Source organism: Muntiacus reevesi, chromosome 4 (assembly GCF_963930625.1).
Source record: "Muntiacus reevesi chromosome 4, mMunRee1.1, whole genome shotgun sequence".
Lineage (NCBI taxonomy): Eukaryota > Metazoa > Chordata > Mammalia > Artiodactyla > Cervidae > Muntiacus > Muntiacus reevesi.
In genome coordinates, this window is record NC_089252.1 from 126,750,494 (window position 1) to 126,776,247 (window position 25,754).

General features: G+C 42.1%; 1 protein-coding gene across 2 annotated transcripts in view; it reads left to right on the top strand.

Moving 5' to 3' along the window:
• The window catches only part of SYT1 (synaptotagmin 1), a 580,172-nt gene extending 577,725 nt beyond the window's left edge, over window positions 1-2,447 (top strand). For both annotated transcript variants that reach the window (XM_065934135.1, XM_065934136.1), the window contains one exon: window positions 1,417-2,447. In XM_065934135.1, coding sequence (XP_065790207.1) covers window positions 1,417-1,623 — 207 coding nt within the window. In that variant the 3' untranslated portion in view covers window positions 1,624-2,447. The remainder of the gene's footprint in view (window positions 1-1,416) is intronic.
• Window positions 2,448-25,754: the final 23,307 nt, after the last annotated feature.

Sequence of the window (25,754 nt, forward strand, 5' to 3'; positions counted from 1 at the left end):
CTGCTGAACAAAGTAAGTCAGACAGAAGAGAAATATCATACAACATCCCTTCCATGTGGAATCTAAAAAGAAATGATACAAATGAACTTCCCAAACAGAAATAAACTCACAGACTTAGAAAACAAACTTACAGTTTCCAGGGGGAAGGGATAGTTAGGGACTTTAGGAAGGTCATGAACATACAGCCATATTCAAAATGGATAACCAACAAGGGCCTACGGTACAGCAGATGGAACTCTGCTCAATGTCATGTCCCAGCCTGGATGGGAGGGGGTTCAGAGGAGAACGGATACATGTGTATGTGTGGCTGAGTCCCTTTGCTGTTCACTGAAACTCAACCACAACATCAGTAATCAGCTATACCCCAGTACAAAATAGTAAGTTTAAAGTTTGGAAAAAATAAACTAAACCCTCACAACCTAACGGAATCACTGGAGTAAATCTTGTCAGCCTAAAGGGTTATTTCCACTTGATGTCAATGCTGGATACACAGTTACTTCGTGTTTATTGAGATAATTTATGAAAGAGAAAAATTATCTTTAGTTAAGTACTACTTACCGAAGACTTTCACTCTATTGTCACATTTTATACTCATAATAATCTTTGATTAGCTGAAATTCTACAGTAGTTTTAAACAAAACTCTGCTGGCTCTTCCCACCGGAAATAGGATTGTAGTATATGATTGCTTTGAAAACATATCACACACACACACACACACAAGATCTGAGTACTAATGTCAGAAATTTTGTTGATAAAACAATGGAAACAAATGGATTTAACAGTGAACACAAGTTGACATGGGCTGCGTGGCATGGTGTTTTACAACATGAACTCCAGAAACCAAACCACTCATTTCTTATATGCCTTCAGGCAGGTGATTTAACTTCTCTGAGCTTTAGCATCTTATCTGTATGACAACAGTTAACAGGATCTAATGTTTGGACTTCCCTGGTGTCTCAGACGGTAAAGTGTCTGCCTACAGTGCGGGTTCAATCCCTGGGTCGGGAAGATCTCCTGGAGAAGGAAATGGCAACCCACTCCAGTATTCTTGCGTGGAAAGTCCCATGGATGGAGGAGCCTGTGAGGCTGCAATCCATGGGGTCGCAAAGAGTTGGACACGACTGAGCGAATTCACTTTCACTTTCACTTTAATGTAACTGAGCAGCTCACATGGAAGTCTTAGAACTGTGCCAAAATGAACATTTATTAAGTATTTTGAAGACACTGAAGATGATGATGATGTAATAATGACAAGAGGGACTGGACCTGTGTTATGTTCCAAGTCATTTTCAGCCTTGTCCTGGTACTTGCAGATTGCTTCTTATCTCCCAATTGCTTAGATCTCAAGGAAGCTTGGTGGTGGGACTTTATCTCTAGGGCTGGATGATTAATGTTTATTTTGTGTCCTCTCTCAGAAAGTGCAAGTGGTGGTAACTGTTTTGGACTATGACAAGATTGGCAAGAACGATGCCATCGGCAAGGTGTTCGTGGGCTACAACAGCACTGGGGCGGAGCTGCGACACTGGTCGGACATGCTGGCCAACCCCCGGCGCCCCATCGCCCAGTGGCACACCCTGCAGGTGGAGGAGGAAGTTGATGCCATGCTGGCAGTCAAGAAGTAAGGGAGAAGAAGCCTTTCTGTGTTTGCCCACATAGTGCTCTTTAGCCAGTATCTGTAAATACCTCAGTAATATGGGTCCTTTCATCCTTCCAGCCATGCGTTCCTAACACAATTCAGTGGTACTTCAAACCCTGTTTTAATTTGCACAGATTTAAACGTAGAGAGCCCCAAAGCCCTTCTTCATACCACTGCCCTCCAAATCTACTCTTCTTTTAAGCAATATGATGTGTAGATAGAGCATGACAGAAATTCTTTACTGTATCACACCGTTGTATATACCAGTATGCTAAAGATTTATTTCTAGTTTGTGTATTTGTATGTTGTAAGCGTTTCCTAATCTGTGTATATCTAGATGTTTTTAATAAGATGTTCTATTTTAAACTATGTAAATTGACTGAGATATAGGAGAGCTGATAATATATTATACGGTAAATAGAGTATCATCTGCATTCCAGCAAAAATCTCAACCTGTAAGGCACTAGTACAGTGAAACTGACATCTTAAAGGACAACTTAAACCTGAGCTTTCTATTGAATCATGTGAGCACCAAGATACACTTACACCACAAATTCGGTGGGTGAATCCAATTTTGTAGAACTTCTTCACAGGCAAATTAGCATGATCTGAGCAGCATCCAGCGTGACCTCCAGGAGTTACAGCCACAAACAGAATCGCATCCGTCTGTGCATATCTACAGGGCTCAAGTCAGAGCTTACTCTGACATTCGAGGAAGCGACTGAGCAGTGGTCAGTGATTCCATGTTACTGCAGAGTAACGCCATGATGGTGTTGCGTGTGTGTGCATGTGTGTGTGTGTACACACCTGCATCTGTCTGGGGGTGGGAGGGATGGAAAGGAAGCAGAGGAGAGAAGAAGTCGGCATTTCGAAATGTTGCCTGACCATTCAAAGAGAAAAGCAGCTCTCCGTTCTCACCTTCACACACAATGTGCACCCTGTGAATTCTGTTCCAGCTGTCACACCTACAATGATTCCAAAGGTTTGCACATCAGACTTCATCACAAAATATTTTATTATATCGGATTAGAAGGAATGCAGAATATTTTTAACACAGCAATCTGTGCTTACGACACAAAATTACTTTGTGGCAAACAGACAGTATTGTAATCCCGTCAAAAGAGGAAGGAAAGAATTAGCCATAGTTCTGAATGCACTTCCATTAAGCCAAAACAGACAGCTAGCTAGCGATCTTTTTATATGCTCTTTTTACGTAAATAAGTTTTAATTTGTCCTTTAAAAAAAAAAAGGTGAAACACAACCAAGAACAAGTTCTAGAAAACTGAAGCAACCTCTTATGTATACTAGATGCTTGATTTAGAAGGAGTTTTTAAATGTCTTCACTGTTCTTCTGTAGTGAATGGCACTATTATGAAGCTACTAGTCATTCCATAAGAGTCTTAAAAGACTGCTCTGCGTACACTGTGACTGCCGTGTGTGCTTAGACACCTAACGTAGTTTCCTCAGCGGATAGCACTCAATCTATTCCTTAGTGATATTGTAACAATACTGCCATTCCCTCCTACTGCACTGCCCAAGGTGTGTGTAGCACAAACAGTTCTCATTACAAAGGACCAACTCAGCACTGAAACGCTATGCATAGGATAGGAGTGATGCGAAGCATGAGGTGGACCACACAGCATTTTGTCAAGCACTGTGCAATATGCCATACTGATCCCCACTGCAGTAGACCACCACTTCGCCCAAGGGCAGCCTCTGATCTCACACTGCATCTAGCCTTCTCTCCCACCAACCTCTGTGGTTCCTTCTCCCTCCCAGGCCAGAGAGAGTAGGAATGCTCTGAAGGCAAAGTCTGTCTTCAAAAATACCAAAACAAAATGGAAGGAAGCTAAGCATTAGCCTCACGTTCAGGCTTTTGGATTTCGTGCCACGGTTCTTAAAACCTCAAAGAGAATTCAAAAAGGGCTAATGGGAAGCTTCAGTCGTAGGGTTGGCTATTTCCTGAGAAAACTAGAATTCCTGTCTGGTTCTCTCCTCATCAAAGCAGAGGCCAGCCCTTTGGCCTTTCAGCCCAGTCATAGCAGACGCCTTGGGACTGGGATAGACTTGAAGGATGAGGGGAGAATAACAGCTCCCACTTCCGTGAATGCGCCACACTTTTTTCAAAAACTAGACAGTAGAAAATGCACAAGTCCTGATGTGAGATTAAACACCTGCTTTAAAAAAAGATTCAAATGAGACTCCTTCTGATTTACAAGATAAGACCCTACCAAAGCGAGGGAGTTGACTGACTTTTTTAAGTTCCTTGAATGTCAGAAATTGACATTTGAGTTCACCGTATTCAGCTCTAAGTTGTTCACACCGAAACAAACATTTTGAAACAAGCAGGTTCAAGCTGCCAAGTACACACCATCTCTTGTGTTAAAGCACGACTAATGCGTTCTCTTGCAACACTGCCAGACATGGGATATTGTCACCATAGAATCAGTTGGTACTACGCCACCCATCACAAGTCAGTGACCGATCCTGCTTCAAGACCGAGACTCATCCTCCAATAAGCCACACGTACCCTTCTGACAAAGCTGTGCAAAGTACTAGAATCTGATGCTCTGGAACGATCCTCGTTGCCTTTGTGTATATTTACTGCCTGCTTGAGTGCTTCTCTGTGTGGATTTTCTCTGTATCTTGTAGAAATGTTGGGGTGTTTTCTTCTGCCATATGGCTCGTGGCCTGCGAGCCAACTACTTTAGCTGTATTTTACCTTCATTTTTGATGAGGTGGTTTAAATTTTGTTTCATTTCGTGTAGTGAATTCCACAGTAGTTTTCTGATTGTTGTTAACAATGACTTAACATATTACACGGATATTCAATAAAAATGTTTTATTTCCTGTTGATGTTGCCGCCTGTCAACTCTTTTTCTTATCTGATCCTGGTGGGGAGTCCATGGCCTACTGACTTTGGGGCCAGCTGGAAGCAGAGGCAGCTAAACAAAAGCTTGCCCTGAATGCCGGCCCCTGTGCCCATGAAGACAGAATGGCTGCAGAGGGAAAACTGCCGAGAGGGCACCTGGCCGTTCCGCCCAGTGCCATTCCCATCACGTGCTTCCCTGCTCCTCCGTATCACCAGTTCCCCAGGTACGCCTTCGGGCTCCCTGCTTTGCCCCAAATCTGTCCTCCTTTTATACTCTAGAGCCCAAGTCCCATAAGCCTCTCCAGAATGGGACGAAATAAAAATGCTATATTTTAAAGCCGATTTTCAAAGGAGAGCATGACACATTAAATTCCCTGCCCACTGCAATTACTAGGTAAAACAAGTAAATATCTCTCCTTCACTACATTCAACAGTTATCAGGTGCCCGCTATGGACCGTGCTTTTCCTGGGTGATGCAGAGACAACAAATGATGTCAGAAGGTTCACGTGGTGCCAGTGTCAGGCAGACATGTAAATATACTATCCTAAGGGACTTCCCCAGTTGGCCAGTGGTTAAGAATCTGGCTTGCAATGCAGGCGACTCAGCTTGAAGGTACCACATGCCTTGGAGTAACCAAGCCTGCAGGTCACAGCTAGAGAGCCAGAGCCCTGCATCATGCAACAAAGATCCCTCACGTCTCAACCAAGACACAAGGCAGACAAATAAATATGTTTTTTTTTTTTAATACCCTATCTCAAGACACAGTGACGTGTACTGAGTCCCTGGGAACTCTCACCAGCTCCATCCTAGCGGACACCGTGGCGGGCCATCGCCACTCCCCTTCAGCCTGTAGAATCTGCTAGAAGCACTGCCTGCTGACAGCTCACAGCCACGTCCCTCTGTCCTCCACCAGGAAGACTGCCTTACCTGAGGTCACGCATCCTCCCGGGGGCAGTTCACATTCTGTGACCTGGTGACTTAATCAACACAGGTTTCCTTTCTCACAGTTACGGAAGTGGAAGGCTGAGACCAAGGTGCTTCTTCAGAGATCTCTCTCCTTGGCTTGTAGGCGGCATCCTATCCCTGCGTTGTCAATGGACTTCCCTCTGTGTGTGTCTGTGTCCTAACTTCTTATAAGGACATGGGTCACGTTGAATTAGGGTCCACCCTAATAGCTTTATACTTCATGACTTCTTCAAGCACCCTATCTCCAGACACAGGCACATTCTGAGGTAATGCGGCACTCGGACTTCAATATAGAAATTGGGGGTGGGGCGCAGGAGAGCCCATCACACCACCCCTAAGGCTGCAAGCATGAAATGGAGATGTTAACATAGCCCGTAACTGTAGAGGAGGGGCCAGGACCTGTGGGAATCACCGTGGAAACACCACAGGGTCAGGTGCCGGGGCTATGACCCACAGAGGCTCTGCATTGCAAGTCCTAGAGCTGCCAGAAGATCGTGTCCAGTATCGGCTCCCTCTTGCTAGAGAAAGCCAACAGAAGATGGAAATAGGAGGAGGATTCCCTCTGCCCCTGCCCTCCCTGCCAGCTCAGCCAGGGGCCCCCACCTGCAGAACCTCATCCCAGCCAGCTGGGCCAGGAGTCCAGGAGACAGCCTGCTGGGTCTTAGCGCCCGCCACCTTTGGCACAACCAGCTCAAAAAGGTGGGGATGAGGGTGGACCAAAAGCGAGCAAAGGACCAACACATCAGGTGTCTCAGTCCAGTGGTCCCCAACCTTTTCGGAACCAGGGACCAGTTTTGTGGAAGACAAAGTTTCCATGGGCCAGGGTGGAGCAGGCGAGGATGGTTTCGGTCTCACCAGCCACGCACATCCTGCTGTGTGGCCCAGGTCCTAACGGACCGTGGACCAGAACCAGTCGGTGGCCCAAAGTCAAGGCACCAACAGGTTCAGTGTCTGGTGAGAGGTGGTCTTACTGAATTCTCCCACAGGAGAAGGGATGAGAGAGCTCTCTGGGGTCCCTTTTATCAGGGCACAATCCTAATCATAAGGGTTCCACCCTAGTAACCTAGTCACCCCAAAGGTCCCCTACCATCTTAATACAATCACTTAAGTATTAGGATTTCAACATAAGAGTTTCGGGGGGACAGAAACATTTGGTCCATAACATTAGGAAACCTTTGAGCAACTGCATAGACTTTCTAAACACTCAAGTTCCCTTCTCCTAAGATTTGAGTGTTCCTGTCTGAGCCACACCTGATGAAACAGAGGCAAGAAATCACATTCTTCTTCCATTTATGCAGAGTTGACTATTACAGATCTGAAAATTCCAACCCTGTGTACAGTTATCCGCTCCCTGCAACACTCTATTAATACGCAAAGGACTCTTTGATGTTTAGCTATTGATTTAAGCTGCACACAAATCTGTATTGTAAAATAGTCAGATGGTGACTCTGGAATAAGAAGGTAAAAAAAAAAAAAACAGGAAAGTAAAAATGAAAAATAGCCTGATACTAACTGTACAAAGAAAATTTCCAAAGCATACAGAATAATAATTATGCGGGAGGAACCATCAAGAGGGAGCAGTAATAAAGGCACCATGCAACCTGCTGGTGACTCGTGTGATCTGCGTTCTGGGGCTGCCTCTGAGTTACCTGCATTGCACAGCCTGCATTTCAGCTACACTAATTTCCTCCCTGTCCCCAACCATGGGCATCCCCAAAGTTCCCACACTCATCCTTCTCGGGCAGTGAGCATCTTGCCAGCAAAGGCTTTTTCCCTGTGCAGAGTGGGCTTGCCCTTGCCAGGACGCACACAAAGGTAAAAAGGATTTCGTACTGTAAAAAGGAAGGGCTCACTGTCTTCTCCCCGTCCGCTTTACTCGGTCACTTCCTGCCTCGGCTAGCAGGGGAGTGCAGCAAAGAGCTGACGACCTTTATAGGCAGGATTGTTTGAGTTGCCTCTGCAAGACACCCAATTTAAGCTGCACTAAGGGAAAAAAAGAGAGCGAGGGAAAGGGATGCAGGAGAAGGAGAGAGAAATAGAGACAATAAGAGAGACGAAAGGAACTATTGGCTCATCTAACCAGGAAGTTCAAGTTATGATCCCATTCAGGAACAGCTGGATCAAGGGCCACACACAACGTCATCATTCTCTTTCTTCCCCACCTCCCCACTCCCATCCAATTCTGTTCCCACTGTTACTTCATTGCCAAGTTCCAGTGTCTCCGCAATGACCCCTCGCACCTGCAAACTTCTGTTCTTCCAGCTTAGCATTCTTGTAGAGAGTGCCACTTTCACAATTACGCCACTAAACTCCCAGACCTGAATCAACACGCCTGGGGAGCGTGCCCTCCCTCAGATGACCACTGTGGCCACATGAGGCAGTGTTCACTTTGGCCAAGCTTAGGTCGTGTCTCAGCCCAAGAGACACAGAGAGGAAGCAGAGATAGTTCCTCAGAGGAAAATCAAAGGGCTCTCACCAAGGAAGAAAAGCGGGTGCGGAGCAGACAAAAACAACGGGCATCTACCCTTTAGGTCCTGGTTCACCTCTGCCCAAAGAGAAGGGATGCTGAGGACACGAAGTCATGGCCTGGTCATTTTCCCTTTGGACCAAAAGCACTATGAGAAAGGAAATTTCAGAAGTATATGCACGACCTTGCAATGACCTGCAAACAGTCATTCACCTTCCTACTCAGTACCAGGGAAAACAGTCCTCTGCTCTATAGTTTAGGCAGCCTCTTTTGGAGAGCGGTGAGATATTGACACAACTTTAGATTCCTGAATTGGTTAATATTACAGAAACTTAACAGGTTGGTGAGTGAAGTGGAAAGGGAAGGATGGTTGTAGAGACACTCGGGCAATTAGGGGAAGGAGAGAGAGGTCCCATTTCGTTCCCCACGCACTGTCTTTGGGAAGTGCAGCGGAGGTTCTCAGGCCTAGCCCTGTGTTCCTCCAGCCACCCATAAGCCCCACTGCCTCTGACCATCAGGCAAACAACTGCTGTTTAGAGTAACGATGCCTGAAAGACACACTGCTTTCCTTGAACATACTGAAGTTTTTTTCTTTTTGATTCAGGGGGAAACGAACACATTTCCGAATATTAAAGCACTGCTTCCTCCAGCAAATGTGAGATAGTCAGATGATTTATAAATCATAAAAAGGAATGGGACAATCGCTCCTTGACTAATTTCCTGTCACTGTCACAGTTGCCTCATTTTCTGACATTTCCCTAAAATGTGTGCTGCTGGCTTCTGAGAGCTAGAACTCAGACTCAGCTGACTCAAATTAGGCAGGCTCGGGACAGTCATTTATAGGTTGAGCGATGCATTAGCTTTGGCTTTGCCTCTAGCCAGGATGATCCCAGCATGTGTCCCACAGCCAGGAAGAAACCATCTGATGTCTTCTGCCCTCACCCCCAGGACTCATCACCCAAGCCTGCATTTTTCACCCTGAAAAGGTTCTCTTACTTCACCAGGAGTTTTTCAGGAAGAGAGAGATCATCTCTACATATTTATTTAATACCTGACCACGGCTGGCTCAGTGGTAAAGAATCCCCCCGCCAACACAGGAGACATAGGTTCCATCCCTGGTCTGGGAAGATCCCATGGGAGCCACCACTGAGCCTGCGCTGCAGAACCGGAAGCTGCAACTACTGAGCCCTCATGCCGCACCTACTGTGTGCCACATCCCGAATGCTCCAGAGCCTGGGCCCGCAACAAGAGGACTCCAGACACCGCAAGTAGAGAATAGCCCAAGCAGCAATGAAGACCCAGCACAGCGATGTCCCATCTCTCCGCCAGCCCCATCTGCACCCTCCCAGTCCACATCTTTCTTTCCCCAGAGTGACTACTAGCCTATAAGATGCTGGACTCTGGGGACTTCCCTGGTGGTCCAGTGGCTAAGACCCCCTGCTCCCAGTGCAGGGACCCCAGGTCCTATCCCTAGTCTGGGAACTAGAACCCACTGGCTGCAACTAAAGATCCCACAAGCAGAAACAAAGACCCAGTACAGCCAAATAAATAAATAAATAATTAAGAAAAAAAAGCAAACTCTGGATTCTGGACACAGGGACAGGAGGGGGTTTATACACACATTGTGTCTCCTTTGTCTCAGATGCAAAGTCAGTGTTCTCCAGAGAAACACAGAAGTAACACAATATGTGTGTGTACATACGCATGTACGTATACATGCATATGCCCATATATAGGGATAGAGGGGGCTTCCCTGGGAGCTCAGATGGTAGAGAGTCCTCCTGCAATGCATAAGACACAGGTTCAATCCCTGGGTTGGGAAGATCCCCTGGAGAAGGAAATGGCAACCCACTCCAGTATTCTGGCCTGGAGAAACTCATGGACAGAGGAGCCTGGCGGCTACAGTCCATGTGTGGCAAAGGGCGACAGTGACTAAGCAGGCACACAAGCATAGAAAGAGACCAAGAGAGGGAGAGATCTTAAGGAATTCACTCACACATTCATGGAGATTCATGGAAAAGCGACAGTTCTTGCTCAGAGAAGATCCAATTTTTCTTCTATTAAGGTCTTCAACTGATTGGGCGAGGCCCACTCACATTATGGAGAGTAATCTGCTTTTCTTAAAGTCCACTGATTTAAATGTTAATCTTGTTCCTAAAATATCTTCACAGAAATATCCAGAATAACATTTAATCAAATATCTGAGCATTGTGAAACAGCCAAGTCGGCACACAAAGTTAACCATCACATGTGTCTTCCTTGTACTAAGTTGTTTTGCCTTTTCCTTGCTTCATAGGTTAGAGGCCCCACGTACAAATGATAGACACGAACCACATGTGGCTGCTGAGCATTTGAAATAGGGCTAGTCCAAGCTGAGATGTGCTACACATGTAAAAATACATGTCAGATATCAAAGACTAGATATAATTTTTTTAAGTATGTGAAATAGCTTGATAATAATTTTTTTACATTGATTTCACCTAGAAATGATCATGGGGTATATGTTGAATACATTTGCTTCCTGTAGCCACCATACAAATTATTACAAACTTATTGGCCCAAAATGGCACAAATTTATTATCTTACTTTTCTGTAGTTCAGAAGTCTGAATTGCGTCTCGTTCGGCTGAAGCGGTTGCCCACAGTCCTTGTCTGGTGGCCTCCCGTTTCATGCAGCCCTATCTCCTCTCCGGCCTTTCCTCCTCTCTAGCCATAGACAAAGGTCTCCATTTTGAAGGACTCGTGTGATGAAATTGGGCCCACCTGGACAATTCAACACACTCTCCTCGTTGCAATGTCCTTAACCTTGGGTGCATGCACGCTGTCACTTCAGCTGTGTCCAGCTCTTTGTGAACCTATGGACTGTAGCCCACCAGGCTGCTCCATCCATGGAATTCTCCAGACAAGACTACTGGAGTGGGTTGCCATACCCTCCGCCAGAGTGTCTTCCCAACCCAGGGATTGAACCCAGGTCTCCTACACCTCCTGCATTGCCTGCAGATACTTTACCACTAGCACCACCTGGGAAGCTCATCCTTAACATTGATCATGGCTAAATCCCTTTGCCATGTAAGAAACATACTCACATTTCAGAGATCGTGGACATCCTTGGGGTCATCATTCTATCATGTTGTTCTATATAAATATTATTACAATTATAATAATTCATTTTAATAGTAAACATTATTAATTTCACTTTTTAAACTTTTCTCCACATGACTACTAAAATATTTTAAGTTACCTATGTGGCCCCCTTTTGCAGCTCACATTATAATTTATTGGACAACATAATATTAGAAATTGAGAAATACAGAGATCAAGAGACATCAAAAGTTGCGAATCAAGTCAATAACAGTGCTAACAACTTTGAAAGTGGCTCAAGCTTGGGGTTCAGACTTCCCTTTCCATTGTCATCCTGCCCAATGACTTTAATGCTGTTTAGGTGATGATGGCTCCAAACTTCTTCTTTCCAGCCCAGACCTCGTCTTTGAATGCTGGTCTCATATATCTGACTGCCTATTCAATATTTCATTTGGATGCCTAATAGCATTTTAAATGTAACATGACAATTTGAACCCTTTTTCTTCCCCAGTACCAAACCCACTCTCTATCCTACCTTGCTGTTGGTATAGTTTTCCCCCATCTCAGTAAGACCCCAAACCTCAAAGGTAACAATGACTACACTTGCTGTTTTCTGACCCGCATGAAATATATCAGCCAGTTCAGTCAGTTCCACCTGTGAATACACCCAATGCCTGCTCCTTCTCAGCACCCTCCCATCTGGTCCAAGTCACCGTTGTCTTTTACATGGTTGACTCAGCCCTGTAACTTGCCCCTATAATTTTATCCTTCTCCCTTTCAGTTTATTTTTAATAGAGCAGCCAAAACTATCATGTTAAGACACATAGGTCATGTCATTCTTCATCCTAAAAGTCTCCAATGATTTTCCACCTCAGTCGAAAGCAAAAGTGAATTCCTTACCAGGTTTTACAAGACCCTGCGTGATCCAGACCACAGCTACTGCTCTGACCTCATCACTCAGCACTCTCCCGTCGGCTCACACCACTCATCTGTACTTGCCTCTTCGCTGCCACTCAGACAAACATGCTCCCGCCCCAGGGCCTTGGCACCTGCTGCACTTACTGCTCCCTCCACTTCAGCAGTCATTCTCCAGGGAGCCCGTCACTCATCCCCTCATTTCAAGTCCTTAGTCACACACCAACTTTCACCACCCTCATTTCTTTATCCTCTATCCCCCTACCCACTTTATTTTTCCCCATGAAACAACACTGCTTGGCATACTAGATATTTTCTTGTTTATCTGTTTATTGGTTGTTTATTTTTTTATATTTATTTATTTGGCTGCAACGGGTCTCAGTTGCAGCACACGGAACCTTCAATCTCTGTTGTAGCATGAAGGATCTTTTTTATTTAAAGTTTCTTTAGTTGTGGCATTCAAACTCTTAGTTGTGGCGTGTGGATCTAGTTCCCTGCCCAGGGATTGAACCGAGGGCCCCTACCTTTGGAGCGCAGAGTCTTAGACACTGGACCACAAGGCAAGTCCCTACTGGCTGTTTCTCCTCAAAGAAATGTTTCCTTAGGAACCGAGCCTTTCACCTGCTTTGCTCGGGCCTGGAATGGTGCCTGGCACACAGTGGTGAGTGCTCAGTCGTTCCATCGTGTCCAGTCTGCGGTGCTACAGACTGTATCCTGATCGTAGGTACTCAATACTTATGGATCAATAACTACACAAATTAACTGACTCAGAATTAGTCATGTTAGGCCGAATAGTTAAGGATGAGCTAGATAATGGTGCATTCAACATTTTTTTCAGAGCTGTATTATTTAGTTCTAGTAGATCTCTGGAGGCATCTCTTAAGACTTATCAACCACTTTAGCCAGTTTTCAGATGAGAATTTCCTTCTTCAAAGAGCTAGTGGTTTCAAATCCTAGTTGCCCTTTTGCCATTCAAAATCAGTTTTTCTTACTTAGATAATTGTTTAAATCTAGTCTTTAGATATGACAGGGGAAAATGTAGATAATTGCTGCTACAATAAATGGGAAAGCAGCAAAATTACTGATATTTTCAGTTCATTTAACCCCTAATCAACTGTCAAGCCAAACATCCTTCCCTACTGACAGCCTCAGTTAGCAAACTAAGGGGCCTGCTTGTCTCAGGCTCCTGCCACATCAAGAGACTCAGAAAGCAGGCTAATTGCCTATCACTTAAGCAGGATTGGAAAAGGCATGTTCTATTTTCTTATTACTGTACAACTTCATTTCTCTATTTGCTACTGTGTTTAGAGATGGTGATGTCAACTTTTGAATTGCATTTTTTTCAATCCACACAGAAAACAGCTGTTCAAAATTTTGAAGTAAATTTTCCCTTTGCTTTATACTCTTCTGAAAATAACATTGCACTGGGACATTGGTGTCTGTATGCAACACTGGCATGTTTTAAAGAAACTTTCAAACTACCAACAAATTTCATGTTCTTTCCCTAAAGCCTTGAGGTAATGGCTACATTTTCTCCCCAATTGTTACCAGTCTCATAACCCTTAAAGACATAAAAAGCAGCAGCTGCTCTGCTAAATCAATTACAAGAAAATTGGATCTAAGAAGAGTATTCCAAGGTTGAAAAGAAATATCATAATTCATCATTTGAGGACAGTAGAAACTCTTGCCCTACCAGACAGTGAAAAGTTAGATGGTCATCATACTACACAGATACAAAAATGGGATGAAATAAAAAGTCCACAAGAAACCAAAATACATGTAAGAAGTCAGTATATGAAAAAGTAGCTATTTCAATAGACTTTTTTTTAAAGTAGACGGTCTTATAACTGTTCCATCAGTTGGAAAAGAAAATATTTCATTCTACATCAGGTAGGAATGTCCTGGATTCAAGTAATAAAAACAACAACAGAAACTAATGGAGATTTAAGACACATTAAGACTTAACACGAAGCCCAAAGGGAGGCAGTCCAAGGATTGATTTAGTACCTTAACAATGTTTTTAAGCACCCAGACTCTTTTCATCTTTCCTCTTCACAATCCTCAGTGGGTTGGCTTTCTGTCCTTGGGTTGGTTGTCTCATCATCCAAAATAGCTGTCATAACTGAAGATATCAAGGGTTCACAAACTGAAGCAAGAGGTAGAGGTAGGTCAGGCCAGTGAGAAAGAACCTTCTCTCGGTGTCTTTCTCCTTTTATCAGAAAGTTAAACTATCTTTCCAGAAAACCCCGAGAGGAAATCCTCCTCTCATTGACACGGTGAGGTCCAGACCATTCCTTGTTGAAAAGAATGAAGGCTTACTTATTCAAAAGTATATGACTTTTTCATTCTCTGTGGTTGAGAGGTAGCAAACAGAAAAGACATGAAAACATATCCTTAGTCATTCATATCAGACATATGCTTTTGGTCATAATTAGAATTATACAGTGAGAGTGACAAATAGATTCAAGGGATTAGATCTGATAGAGTGCCTGAAGAGGCACTGTACAGGGGGTGGTGATCAAAACCATCCCCAAGGAAAAGAAATGCAAAAAGGTAAAATGACTGTCTGAGGAGGCCTTACAAATAGCTGAGAAAAGAAGAGAAGCAAAAGGGAAAGGAGAAAAGGAAAGATATATCCATCTGCGTGTAGAGTTTCAAAGAATAGCAAAGTGATAAAAGAAAGCCTTCCTAAGTGAACAATGAAAAGAAATAGAAGAAAATAACAGAATGGGAAAGACTAGAGATCTCTTCAAGAAATTAGAGATACCAAGGGGACATTTCATGCAAAGATGGGCACAATAAAGGACAGAAATGGTATGGACCTGACAGAAGCATAAGATCTTAAGAAGAGGTGGCAAGAATACACAGAAGAACTGTACAAAAAAAGATCTTCATGATCCAAATAACCACAATGGTGTGATCACTCACCTAGAGCCAGACATTCTAGAATATGAAGCCAAATGGGCCTTATGAAGCATCACTATGAACAAAGCTAGTGGAGTTGATGGAATTCCAGTTGAGCTATTTCAAATCCTAAAGGACGATGCTGTGAAAGTGCTGCACTCAATATGCCAGCAAATTTGGAAAACTCAGCAGTGGCCACAGGACCAGAAAACGTCAGTTTTTATTCCAATCCCAAAGAAGGTCAATGCCAGAGAATGTTGAAACTACTATACAGTTGCACTCATCTCACATGCTAGCAAAGTAATGCTCAAAATTCTCCAAGCCAAGCTTCAACAGTACATGAACCAAGAACTTTTTAAATTCTTAAAGGAGATGGAAACACTAGATCACCCTACCTCCCTCCTGAGAAATCATATGCCGGTTAAGAAGCAACAGCTAGAACCAGACATGGGACAACCGACTGGTTCCAAATAGGGAAAGGAGTAGGGCAAGGCTGTATATTGTCACTCTACTTATTTAACTTATATGCAGAGTACATCATGTGATGTGCTGGGCTGGATGTAGCAAAAACTGGAATCAAGATTGCTGAGAGAAATATCAATAACCTCAAATATGTAAATGACACCACCCTTATGGCAGAAAAGCAAAGAGGAACTGAAGAGTCTCTTGAAGAAGGTGAAAGAGGAGAATGAAAAAGTTGTCTTAAAACTCAATATTCAAAAAAAAAAAAAAAAACTCAATATTCAAAAAACAAAGATCATGGTATCTGGCCCCATCACTTCGTGGCAAATAGATGGGGAAACAATGGAAACAGTGATAGACTTTATTTTCTTAGGCTCCAAAATCACTGCAGATGGTGACCGCAGCCATGAAATTAATAGATGCTTGCTCCTTGGAAGAAAAAGCCATGACAAACCTAGACAGTGTATTAAAAAGCAGAGATGTTACTTTGTCGACAAAGGTCTGTACAGTCAAAGCTATGGTTTTTCCAGTAGTTGTGTATGGATGTGAGAGTTGGACCATAAAGAACGCTGAAAGCTGTGGTGTTGGAGAAAACTCTTGAAAGTCCCTTGGACTACAAGGAGATCAAACCAGTCTATCCTAAAGGAAATCAATCATGAATATTCACTGGAAGGACTGATGCTGAAGCTGAAAATCCAATACTTAGGCCACCTGATGCGAAGAGCCAACTCAATAGAAAAGACCGTGATGCTGGGAAAGATTGAAGGTAGGAGGAGAAGAGGATGACAGAGGATGAGATGAGATGGTTGGATGACGTCACTCACACAATGGACATGAGTCTGTGCTACAGCCCACTGGATCGGGGAGAGTCAGAGACAACTTAGCAACTGAACAACAACAATAAATGAACGTAAACGCTAGTGGACTAACCCTCTCCCAATGAGCAATTATAAAACTAGAGAAAATATTTGAAGTGACTGTTTTTATATATTGACAAACAAGATACACAGGACTGAGCTTGCTGATAAAAACCAAACAAAGGAGATGAACCACACAACCATCCCAGGTTTCTTTCTGGAGAAACTTTGATACTGAAAGAAGGGTCATATGTGTTAGCTGCTCAGTACTGTCTGACTCTTTGTGACCCCATGGACTGTAGCCCACCAGGCTCTTCTGTCCATGGAATTCTCCAGGCAAGAATACTGGAGTGGGTAGCCATTCCCTTCTCCAGGGAATCTTCCTGACCTAGGAAATGAACCTGGTTTTCCTGCATTGCAGGCAGATTCTTTACCATCTGAGCCACCAGGAAAGACACGCGCACCACACAAATTATGGGGGTCTTGCTGAGCTGAGGAAACAGAGATCACAGCTACTGAGGCAGCTGAAATTTGTAGGGCAGGGTACTAGAAAAAAAAGATGTGCAAAGAAGGAGCTCCAGAATTCTGCATAGGTGTCCCCTTGAGTTTGGGGCCAAATGCTAAACTATGTGTGTGCAAGATGAGACTGCATGAGGCCGGGCCCAAAAGAACACCCGGGGAAGGAACAGCCACTGGAATGCTGTGAGCTGAACAACAACCAAAGCCCACGTGAGCCTAGGACATATTTGAGCTCCAGCCAGTCAGAGTAAAGAGACCATGCTGAACAACCTGGGCATTTGGTAGAAACTCCCGGAAAGGCTGTGTTCAAGAACAGCTAAAGTAGCCATAAGGATAACTGTGTGCGTGCTCACTCAGTCATGTCTCTAGACCTTCTAGAGTCTTCTCCAACAGCTCTTGAGCCATGTGCCATTAAAAAACACCATGTGCCATTAAAAACTAATAATAAGGTCAAACAGGAAGGTAGAAACTGATATGACAGGTTGTTTAAGGAAGAGAGATTCTGTGTGTGTGTGTGTGTGTGTAGGAGGGAGAGTTCCAATGAATTTGCTATGGTTCAAAACATCTTTAGAATTCCTTACGGTAAAACTTTTCATAAAAAAAATACCCTAAGGATAGGTTTAACTAAAGTTTTTGGATACAATGAAGATAAGAATTTCTTTTGGTCAGTCACAAGATAAAATTCTACTCAGCATTTCTCAAATTGAGAAATACTAGTCTTAAAAATAAACCAACAAAAGAGTTTGGGGCCAATAAAGTTTAGGAATTATTTCATCCTATTCTTCACCCTGGAGATTTACAAGCAGATTTCAATTATGTTATTGGCTCTTGCTGCTTAATTATGCAGTCCCAAACTAATTTGACTCAGAAGCCTTTTTTTTTTAATGTTTATCAACATTAGAAGAAAATTATTGAGGTATAAGTGACATAAAACAAGAAAATTTTATTTTAAAGTAACACATGATTTTCATGTGTAATTTTTTAAGAAAACTTGAACATGTATATTTTAGATATACCTCTTTTAAAATCAGTTACTGTAACAAACATTGCGAGTTATATTTTCATATCCATTTTTCCCTTCTACCCTTACAAAACAGAACAAATCCCTTTTGTCCAATGTGGCAAAGTTTTCAGCTACAAACACACACGGAATCTACATCCCTCTGATATTGTGACCAAGTTTTAGCAAATGAAATCTAAGCAGGTGTAACTAAGTATGGCTTCTAGGCAAGCTATTTCAAACACGAAAATTCTGCTGCTGTGCCCACATAGCCTTTTGCTTCTGTCTCTGTTCCCTGCCTGGAGCACAGTCGTGACAGGGAGGGGCAGCCAGCAACTTGCAACCACGAGATTGAAAGGCACAGTCTAAAGAGAGGGAAGCAGCAAGAGGGAAGCAACCTGGTTTGCTGCAGGCATTACTGGGCTGCCCTGGGCTCCAGAACTTCTTTCTATTTCAGAAAAATAAGCTGCTTTCTTGTTCAAGCAATTGTCTGTCACGTTTCCTTTTAATTAATCGAGTCACATTTACAATCACATTTCCCATCATTTTTATCTTGCAATGAGTTGACTGTGTTTTAGACTTATTATTCTTATACTTTATTGTATATCACCCCAAACCCTTCTTGGCAATAGGTATATAGTATATTAATCAATAAAAATATATGTATTTATAACCATCACAAGCTCTACACTGCAAATTTCTGTAGGTCAGCAATTAGAAAAAAATATGTAGGTGGTCTGTAAAAGTTTTTCTAAACCTGAATATTGATCAAAGAATTCAAACCATTAGTTTTTACTCTGTAGCAATTGCCTTCTATAAATTCTATTTGTAAATATAGTTCTATTCATAATTTAAATAAAATAGATTTTGTAGTGAGTTTTATTTCGTCCTTTGTAAAAAATGATAAATATTCTTAAGTATTATTATCTTCTGTTGGGATGCCATGATCTAAATACATATCTTTAATTCTACTTTGTTCTTTGGGAATGGAGAAAATAGGACTTCATCTCAGTTCCCAGCACAACTGGCCTTGAAAATGCTGTGGAATGGGTAGGTCTAAAATACATGGGGAAATGTAGGGGATATAAATTGCTGAGTATTATCATCATCTTGATGGCAACGTAGTCTTTTTTCCCTTCTTTAGACAGTCAATGGCTGGGAAGGGAGATATGATTGAACTCTGTTAGTCTCTGTAAGAATGGAAGGGCAATAACCCAAGCCACTTTTGAGGTTCTATTGAAGACAGGCTGCTTTGCCATTATGACAAATTGCCCTGCAATTTTCAAAGGTAACTACAGAGACTTGAAAATTTTTACCGGAGGAAAATTGATGAGACAGAATCCAGGCTCCTTTAAGAAGTTTCACTTGATTGAAAAAGGGCCAAGAAAAGCAAGCCCACTTATGGAAACTTCCGTGCATATTAGTTCTTCATAGTTACAAGTGGAATTCCATGGAGTGCTGAAGAATTGTTGTCACATAAAGACTTTCTAAATAAATGGTCATAAAAAGAGGCATATCAAAGAGGAGTGATAGTTAATGTGTGGCAAGAGTTATCAGAGATAAATTACAAAGAAGGTGCCTCACAGATTTGCATGCAAAAAGAATCTCCATTAAGTGATTAACTAACCCCAAAGTGATCCTGAACAATTAATACACTTAACAAACTTCATTGAAGGCCTATCATTTGTTATCACTGAGATCCACACAGAGGATATGAAAAGCAGTTCTATGGCAAAAATGGGTAACCATAAAAAGTTTACAACCAAATAGGAAATTCAGGATATACATGGGGCAAAATAAATAACTATACATAAATTAAGTATGCTGCACCCAAGCGACACAGCCAAAGGGACAACAGGAGTTCAAAAGAATCAGCAGTGTTCTGTTTAAGGGCTTTGTAAACAGGCAGAAAGGGCTTGAGACCCTGTCCCATCTCACCTCACCTTTGCGACTTTAGGCAATTTACCTAACCTGTCTATATCCCCATTTCCTCATCTGTAAAATGGGTTTAATAGCTGTAACTACCGCAAAGTTGTTTTAAGAATTAAATATGACTGATGACTGATCTACATTGCTGTATGGCAGAAACCAACACAACCCTGCAAAGTAATTATCCTCCAATTAAACATTTTTAAAAATTCACAGAACTCTAAAAAAAGAATTAAATATGATAGCCATACATAAAATGCATAGTATGGAGTCTGGTGAGAATAAGTACACAACATATATTCCCATTACAAATACAGCCTTACCTCAGAGATATCATGGGTTCAGTTCCAGAGTACCATAATAAAGTGAATATCACAATAAAGCAAATCATATGAAAGTTTTGGTTCCCTGGCATATTTAAAGTTGTATTTACAACATACCACAGTCTTTATAGCACTATAGCAGTGTTTATAGCACTATGTCTTGAAAAACAATGTACATACCTTAGTATAAAAATACTTTATTGCGGGGGATCGGGATGGGGAACACATGTAAATCCATGGCTGATTCATGTCAATGTATGGCAAAAACCACTACAGTATTGTAAAGTAATTAGCCTCCAACTAATAAAAATAAATGAAAAAATAAAATTAAAAAAAAATACTTTATTGCTAAAAGTGGTGATCATCACTAGGGTCTTAGTGAGTCATAATATTTTTGCTAGAAGAGGGTCTTGCCTCAATGTTGATGGTTACTAGCTGACCAGGGTGGTGGTTGTTGAGGGCTGGGGTGACTTTGGCAATTCTGTGTCAAAATAAGACAACAATAAAGTTTGCTGAATCAAGTGACTTTTCATTTCACAAATTATTTCTCTGTAGCATCAGTGCTGTTTGATAAGCATTTTACCCACAGTTGAATTTCTTTCAAAATTGGGGTTAATCCTCTCAAACCCTGCCACTGTTTTATCAACTAAGTTTATGTAATAGTCTAAATTCATTGTCTTTTCAACAGTCTTCACAGCATCTTCAACAGGAGTAGATTCCATTTCTTGAGATTTCTTGAGATTCCATTTCTTTGCTCATCCATAAGAAGCAACTCCCCATTCATTCAAGTCTTATCATGAAATTACAGCAACTCAGCCACATCTTCAGGCTTCACCTCTAATTCCAGTTCCCTTGCTGCTTTCACCACGTCTGCAGTTACTTTCTCCACTGAAATCTTCCACGGGGGTTGGGGTCAGCTTCTTCCCAACTCCTGTTGATGTTGATATTTTGACCTCTTCTCGTGAAGCATGAATGTTCTTATAGGCATCTATATAGTGACTTCTTTCCAGAAGGTTTTCAATTTACTTTGCCCAGTCCTGTCAGAGGAATCACTGTCTATGGCCTTACACAATATATTTCTTAAACAATAAAACTTGAAAATTAAAACTATTCCTTGATCCATAGGCTGCAGAATGAATGTTGTGTTTGTAGCATGAAAATAACATGAATAATAACATGAAAATAACAATGAATCTCATTGTACATCTCCATCAGAGCTCTTGGGTGACCAGGTGCATTGTCAGTAAAAAGTAATATTTTGGAAAAAAGCTCCTTTTCTGAGCAGTAGATCTCTACAGGGGGCTTAAAATATTCAGGAAACCATGCTGTAAATAGGTGTGCTGTCATCCAGGCCTTGTTGTCCCATTTATAGAGAGCCCAGATAGGCTAGGTTTAGCATAATTCTTAGCCTTTGGATTAGGGGAATGGTAAGTGAGCATTGCCTTCAACTTCAAGGCACCAGCCCCTAACACAAAAATCAGTCTGTCCTTGGATGCTTTGAAACCAGGCATTGACTTCTCTCTAACTATGAAAGTCCTAGATGCCGTCTTCTTCCAATAATGTATCATCTACATTGATGTACCATTAATGTATCATTTACATTTCAATTTATCGTCTACATTGAAAATCTAGTTTAGAGTCACCACAGCCAACTTTGTTAATTAGCTCAGCTAGATTTTCTGGATAACTTGCTGCAGCTTGGATATCAGCACTTGCTGCTTTAGCCTGTACTTCTATATTGTAGAAATGGCTTCTTTCCTTAAACTTTATGAACCCACCTCTGCTAGCTTCAAACTTTACTTCCACAGTTTCCTAACTTCTCTTAACTTCCATAAAAGGGGAGAAAGTTGGGACCTTCCTCGGAGTAGGCTTTGGCATGAGGGAATGTTGTAGTTGGCTTGATCTTCCATTGAGACCACTACAACTTTTTCCAGATCATCAATAAGGCTGTTTCTCTTTCCTATTATCTGTGTGTTCACTAGGCAGCAGTTTTAATTTCTTTCAAGAACTTCTTTGCATTCACAACTTGACTAATAGGCACTTCTGACTACCTTTTGTCTTGTCTTGACTTTTGACATGCCTTCCTCGCTAAGCTTCTAGCTTTTGATTTAAAGTGAGAGATATGACTTTAAAGTCATTTAAAAGACTCTTTTAAGTGACTCTTCTTTTTACTTGAACCCCTAGAAGCCAGTACAGGGTTATTAAGTGGTCTAGTTTCCATATCAATATGTCCCAGGGAACAGGGAAACCTGAGAAAAGGGAGAGAGATGAAGAACAGCCAGGCAGCAGAATACATGTAATATTTATCTACTAAATTCTCCACCTTACATGGGTGTGACTCCTTGCCCCCCAAAATTATAATAGCAACACCAAAGATCACTGATCACAGATCACCATAACAAATATAATAATAATGAAAAGCTTTGAAATACTGCAAGAATTGGCAGAATGTGATACAAAGACACAAGTGAGCAGGTGCTATAGGGAAAATGATGCCAACAGAGTTGGTTGACACAAAGTGCTTATAAAACTTTAATTTGTAAAAAACAGAATCTGTAAAATGCAATAAAGTGAAGCAAATTAAAATGAGATATGCCTGAAATTATTAGAGGAATGATAACTGAAGATTGGATTCGTAACTGAACAGGAAGTCTTTCAGATATGCTGCAAAGGGTCCAATTTAAACAAGCAGAGGATAGAGGACAGTGAATAGAACCAACATGAGTAAATAAAGGGAAACAGAAATGCACAGGGCACATTTTAGAATTAACAAATTTGAATGCAGTAGTTCTCAGTTCTTAATAATAAATGAATATTACAATAAAGAAAAACCAAAGGACAGGAGCAGCAAATTCACAAATTAAGAAGTAATCAGGAAACAAACATATGGGAAAATGTTCAGGCTTATAAAGAATCAAAAAATGCAAATTTATACAATGAGAGGAAGATTGACTCAAGACGGCAGATTAAGCACACAAATTTAATTACTTTCTTAACCCCAAATTCCCAAAATGACAGGATGATATAAAGAAACTAGAACAAAGTGCCATCAGCCAACTAGAAGTGTTGTGAAGTTCTTGAACTATAAAAAGCACAGTGCAGTGGGTGGGTGGAGGAAACTCAAAAGAACATGAGAAAAAAAGACCAGAGCAAGATACTAGCCGTTCTGAAGGTTATCCAAGTTCAAAGGTAATTAAAATATGGAGGAAATGGAATGATTAATTTGAGTAATTATTGTGTAGCTACTATAATAGACATGCCCTGAAATCTCACTGATTTAATACAAGTTCATTACCCTTATTTACATCTCATTCCATCAGCAGCAGAGATGCAACTGGGCATATCAGGAAAGGGGGCCACGGCATTTTTCCCTGGGATAAAAAGTATGTGGATACAGTCACGTCATTAGACTGGAGGCCAGTGGGGACCCTGTCCTGTATCTTGTCACTCAAGGATCCCTGTGCTCTGAAGCATCTTCCTTGAAATTTTCTCTCTGGTGCCTGGACCTGCCAGAGATAGCAATGTCATACACACAAGGCACTCCAACTCAGGACCTGGTCCAGAATGGGTCTTGGTCACCAAAAACCCCTCTGAAATTGTTCAAAGTCCTTCCAATGACTGGTAATGGCCAGAGCCATCTGAATATTTTTCTCTCTCCTTCCCCTTTATTTCTAGAAGTTCAATTACATAGAGTTTAGGCTGCTTAACACTGTCCCACAGAACATAATGCTCTCCTCAAGTTTTTTCTTTAGTCTTCTCATTTCCTGTGCTTTCTTGTGGGTGGTTTCTGTTACTGCCTTAAAGTGTACTGAACAGGTCTTCTCCATTGCCTCATCTGCTGTTGCTCCTACCTGGTCTATTTTTTATCTTAGATACAGTATTTTTTCATCTTCAAAACTTCCTTTTGGAATCCATATCTATATTCCCATTTCTCTCCTCAACACACTCATACTTTCTTCTACCTTTTTTAACATATGGCGTGTATCTATTTAGATGCTTTAGTATCCTTTTCTGCTGGTTATACCATCTCTGGAGTCTATGTATTCCTTTAAACAAGATTGGATAAAAAAAAAAAAAAAGATTGGATATTTTTCTGACATACAGGTAGATTATTGGAGTCAGCAGAACACTCTGAAGACCTACTTTTAAGGTTTGCTAGGTTGTATCCAGGGCAGTAATCAGTCAAGAGCTAATTTAGTTCCAGTATTAAGATCATAATCTTTGGAGGTTTCTATCCAACGTGTATATAATGAGATCTTTCCACTATGGCTTGTGGGAACATGAACTATTCCCAGCCTGTTTTGAATCCCAGCAATTGTTATTCCTATTTCTTTTTTTTTTTAAAGACTTATTTATTTATTTGGGCTTCCCTGATAGCTCAGTGGGTAAAGAATCCACCTGCAGTGCGGGAGCCCCGGGCTTGATCCCTGGATTGGGAAGATCTCTTGGAGAAGGGAATGGCTACCCACTCCAGTATTCTGGCCTGGAGAACTCCACGGACTGCACAGTCCACGGGGTCGCCAAGAGTCAGACAGAACTGGGCGACTTCCGCTCGCGCACTGGCTCATTTGTTTATTTGACTGTGGCTGTGCTGGGCCTCCGTGGCTGCCCGTGGCCTTTCTCCGTTGCAGCGAGCAGGGTCTCCCCTGCGGCTGCACGGCCCGGGCGTCTCACCGCAGTGGCCTGTCCTGTTGCAGAGCATGGGCTTCAATAGCTACACTGCGGGGCCCAGCAGCTGTGGTGCTCAGGTTAGTGTGGGATCTCCCCAGAGTGGGGGTTGAGCCCACATCCCCTGCACTGGCAGGTAGAGCCTTAACCATCAGCCACCAGGGAAACACTTTCCTCCTTCCGGTGGTCCTTTTTCCTGCTCTCACAGAGCTCCGCCGTCACACTTAGTACTGGGCCAAACTCTCAGGAGAGCCCCTGCGGCGCCTCCCTCCCTCTGCTTCTCTGCCTCCCCCTCTCTGCCCCATTCTCTAGGGAACTCTGATCACAGATCGTTGCCTTGTCGGCAACAAATGCCTCCGCAAAATCTCTGTCTCCCCAGTTAACTGTGACTGCCAGGTTCCCCTCCCTGGGCTATGGCCTAGAAAGGGCCTAGGGAGTAAGCTGGTGCAGTCGCGGCAGTTTCGTGTGTTTATTGTCCTTCTCTCAGGAATATATCTCTCGCTGTCTATGATTCAAGGTCTTAGAATTATTGTTTTGTAGGTTCTGTCCAGCTTTTCAGTATGGTAACAAGTTAAATCTTGTCCCTTCATTTTTTCTTGACCAGAAATCTCTCAACGTACCTTTAATTTGTATCTTTCTCTGATACTAAATTCTTGATCAAAGGGTATGTACATTTCAAAATTTTGAGAGACACTGCTTCTTTCTCTCCAAAAAAAGCTGTTATAAATTTATACTCCACCAAGAGTTCTGCATTCATGCCGATACTAATGATTGTCAACCTTGAGATACTAGAGATGGATAGACAGTAATAACAGAAATACAAATGACTTTGAATATATGAACACATGCTCAATCCTGCACAGAATATAGAGACCCAAACCACAAAATTAGGGGAAAGAACTTAGTATAAACAGAGAAGACGCAAAAAGAGAAAACATATGGACAATTTGTTATTAACCAGATAAGATATTGTGGGCATAAAACAAAAACAGAATGCTATTTTTTAAAAGAGATCTTCAGAGAACAGCATAAAATGCTCTCGTTAAGTTAGAAATGTGATCACCAAAAGTTAAAAAAGATATAAGGGTTGAGGAAACTTCCTATAGGTAGCACTCTCACACATAAGAAAGACAAAAATCTGGGGAATAAGAGAA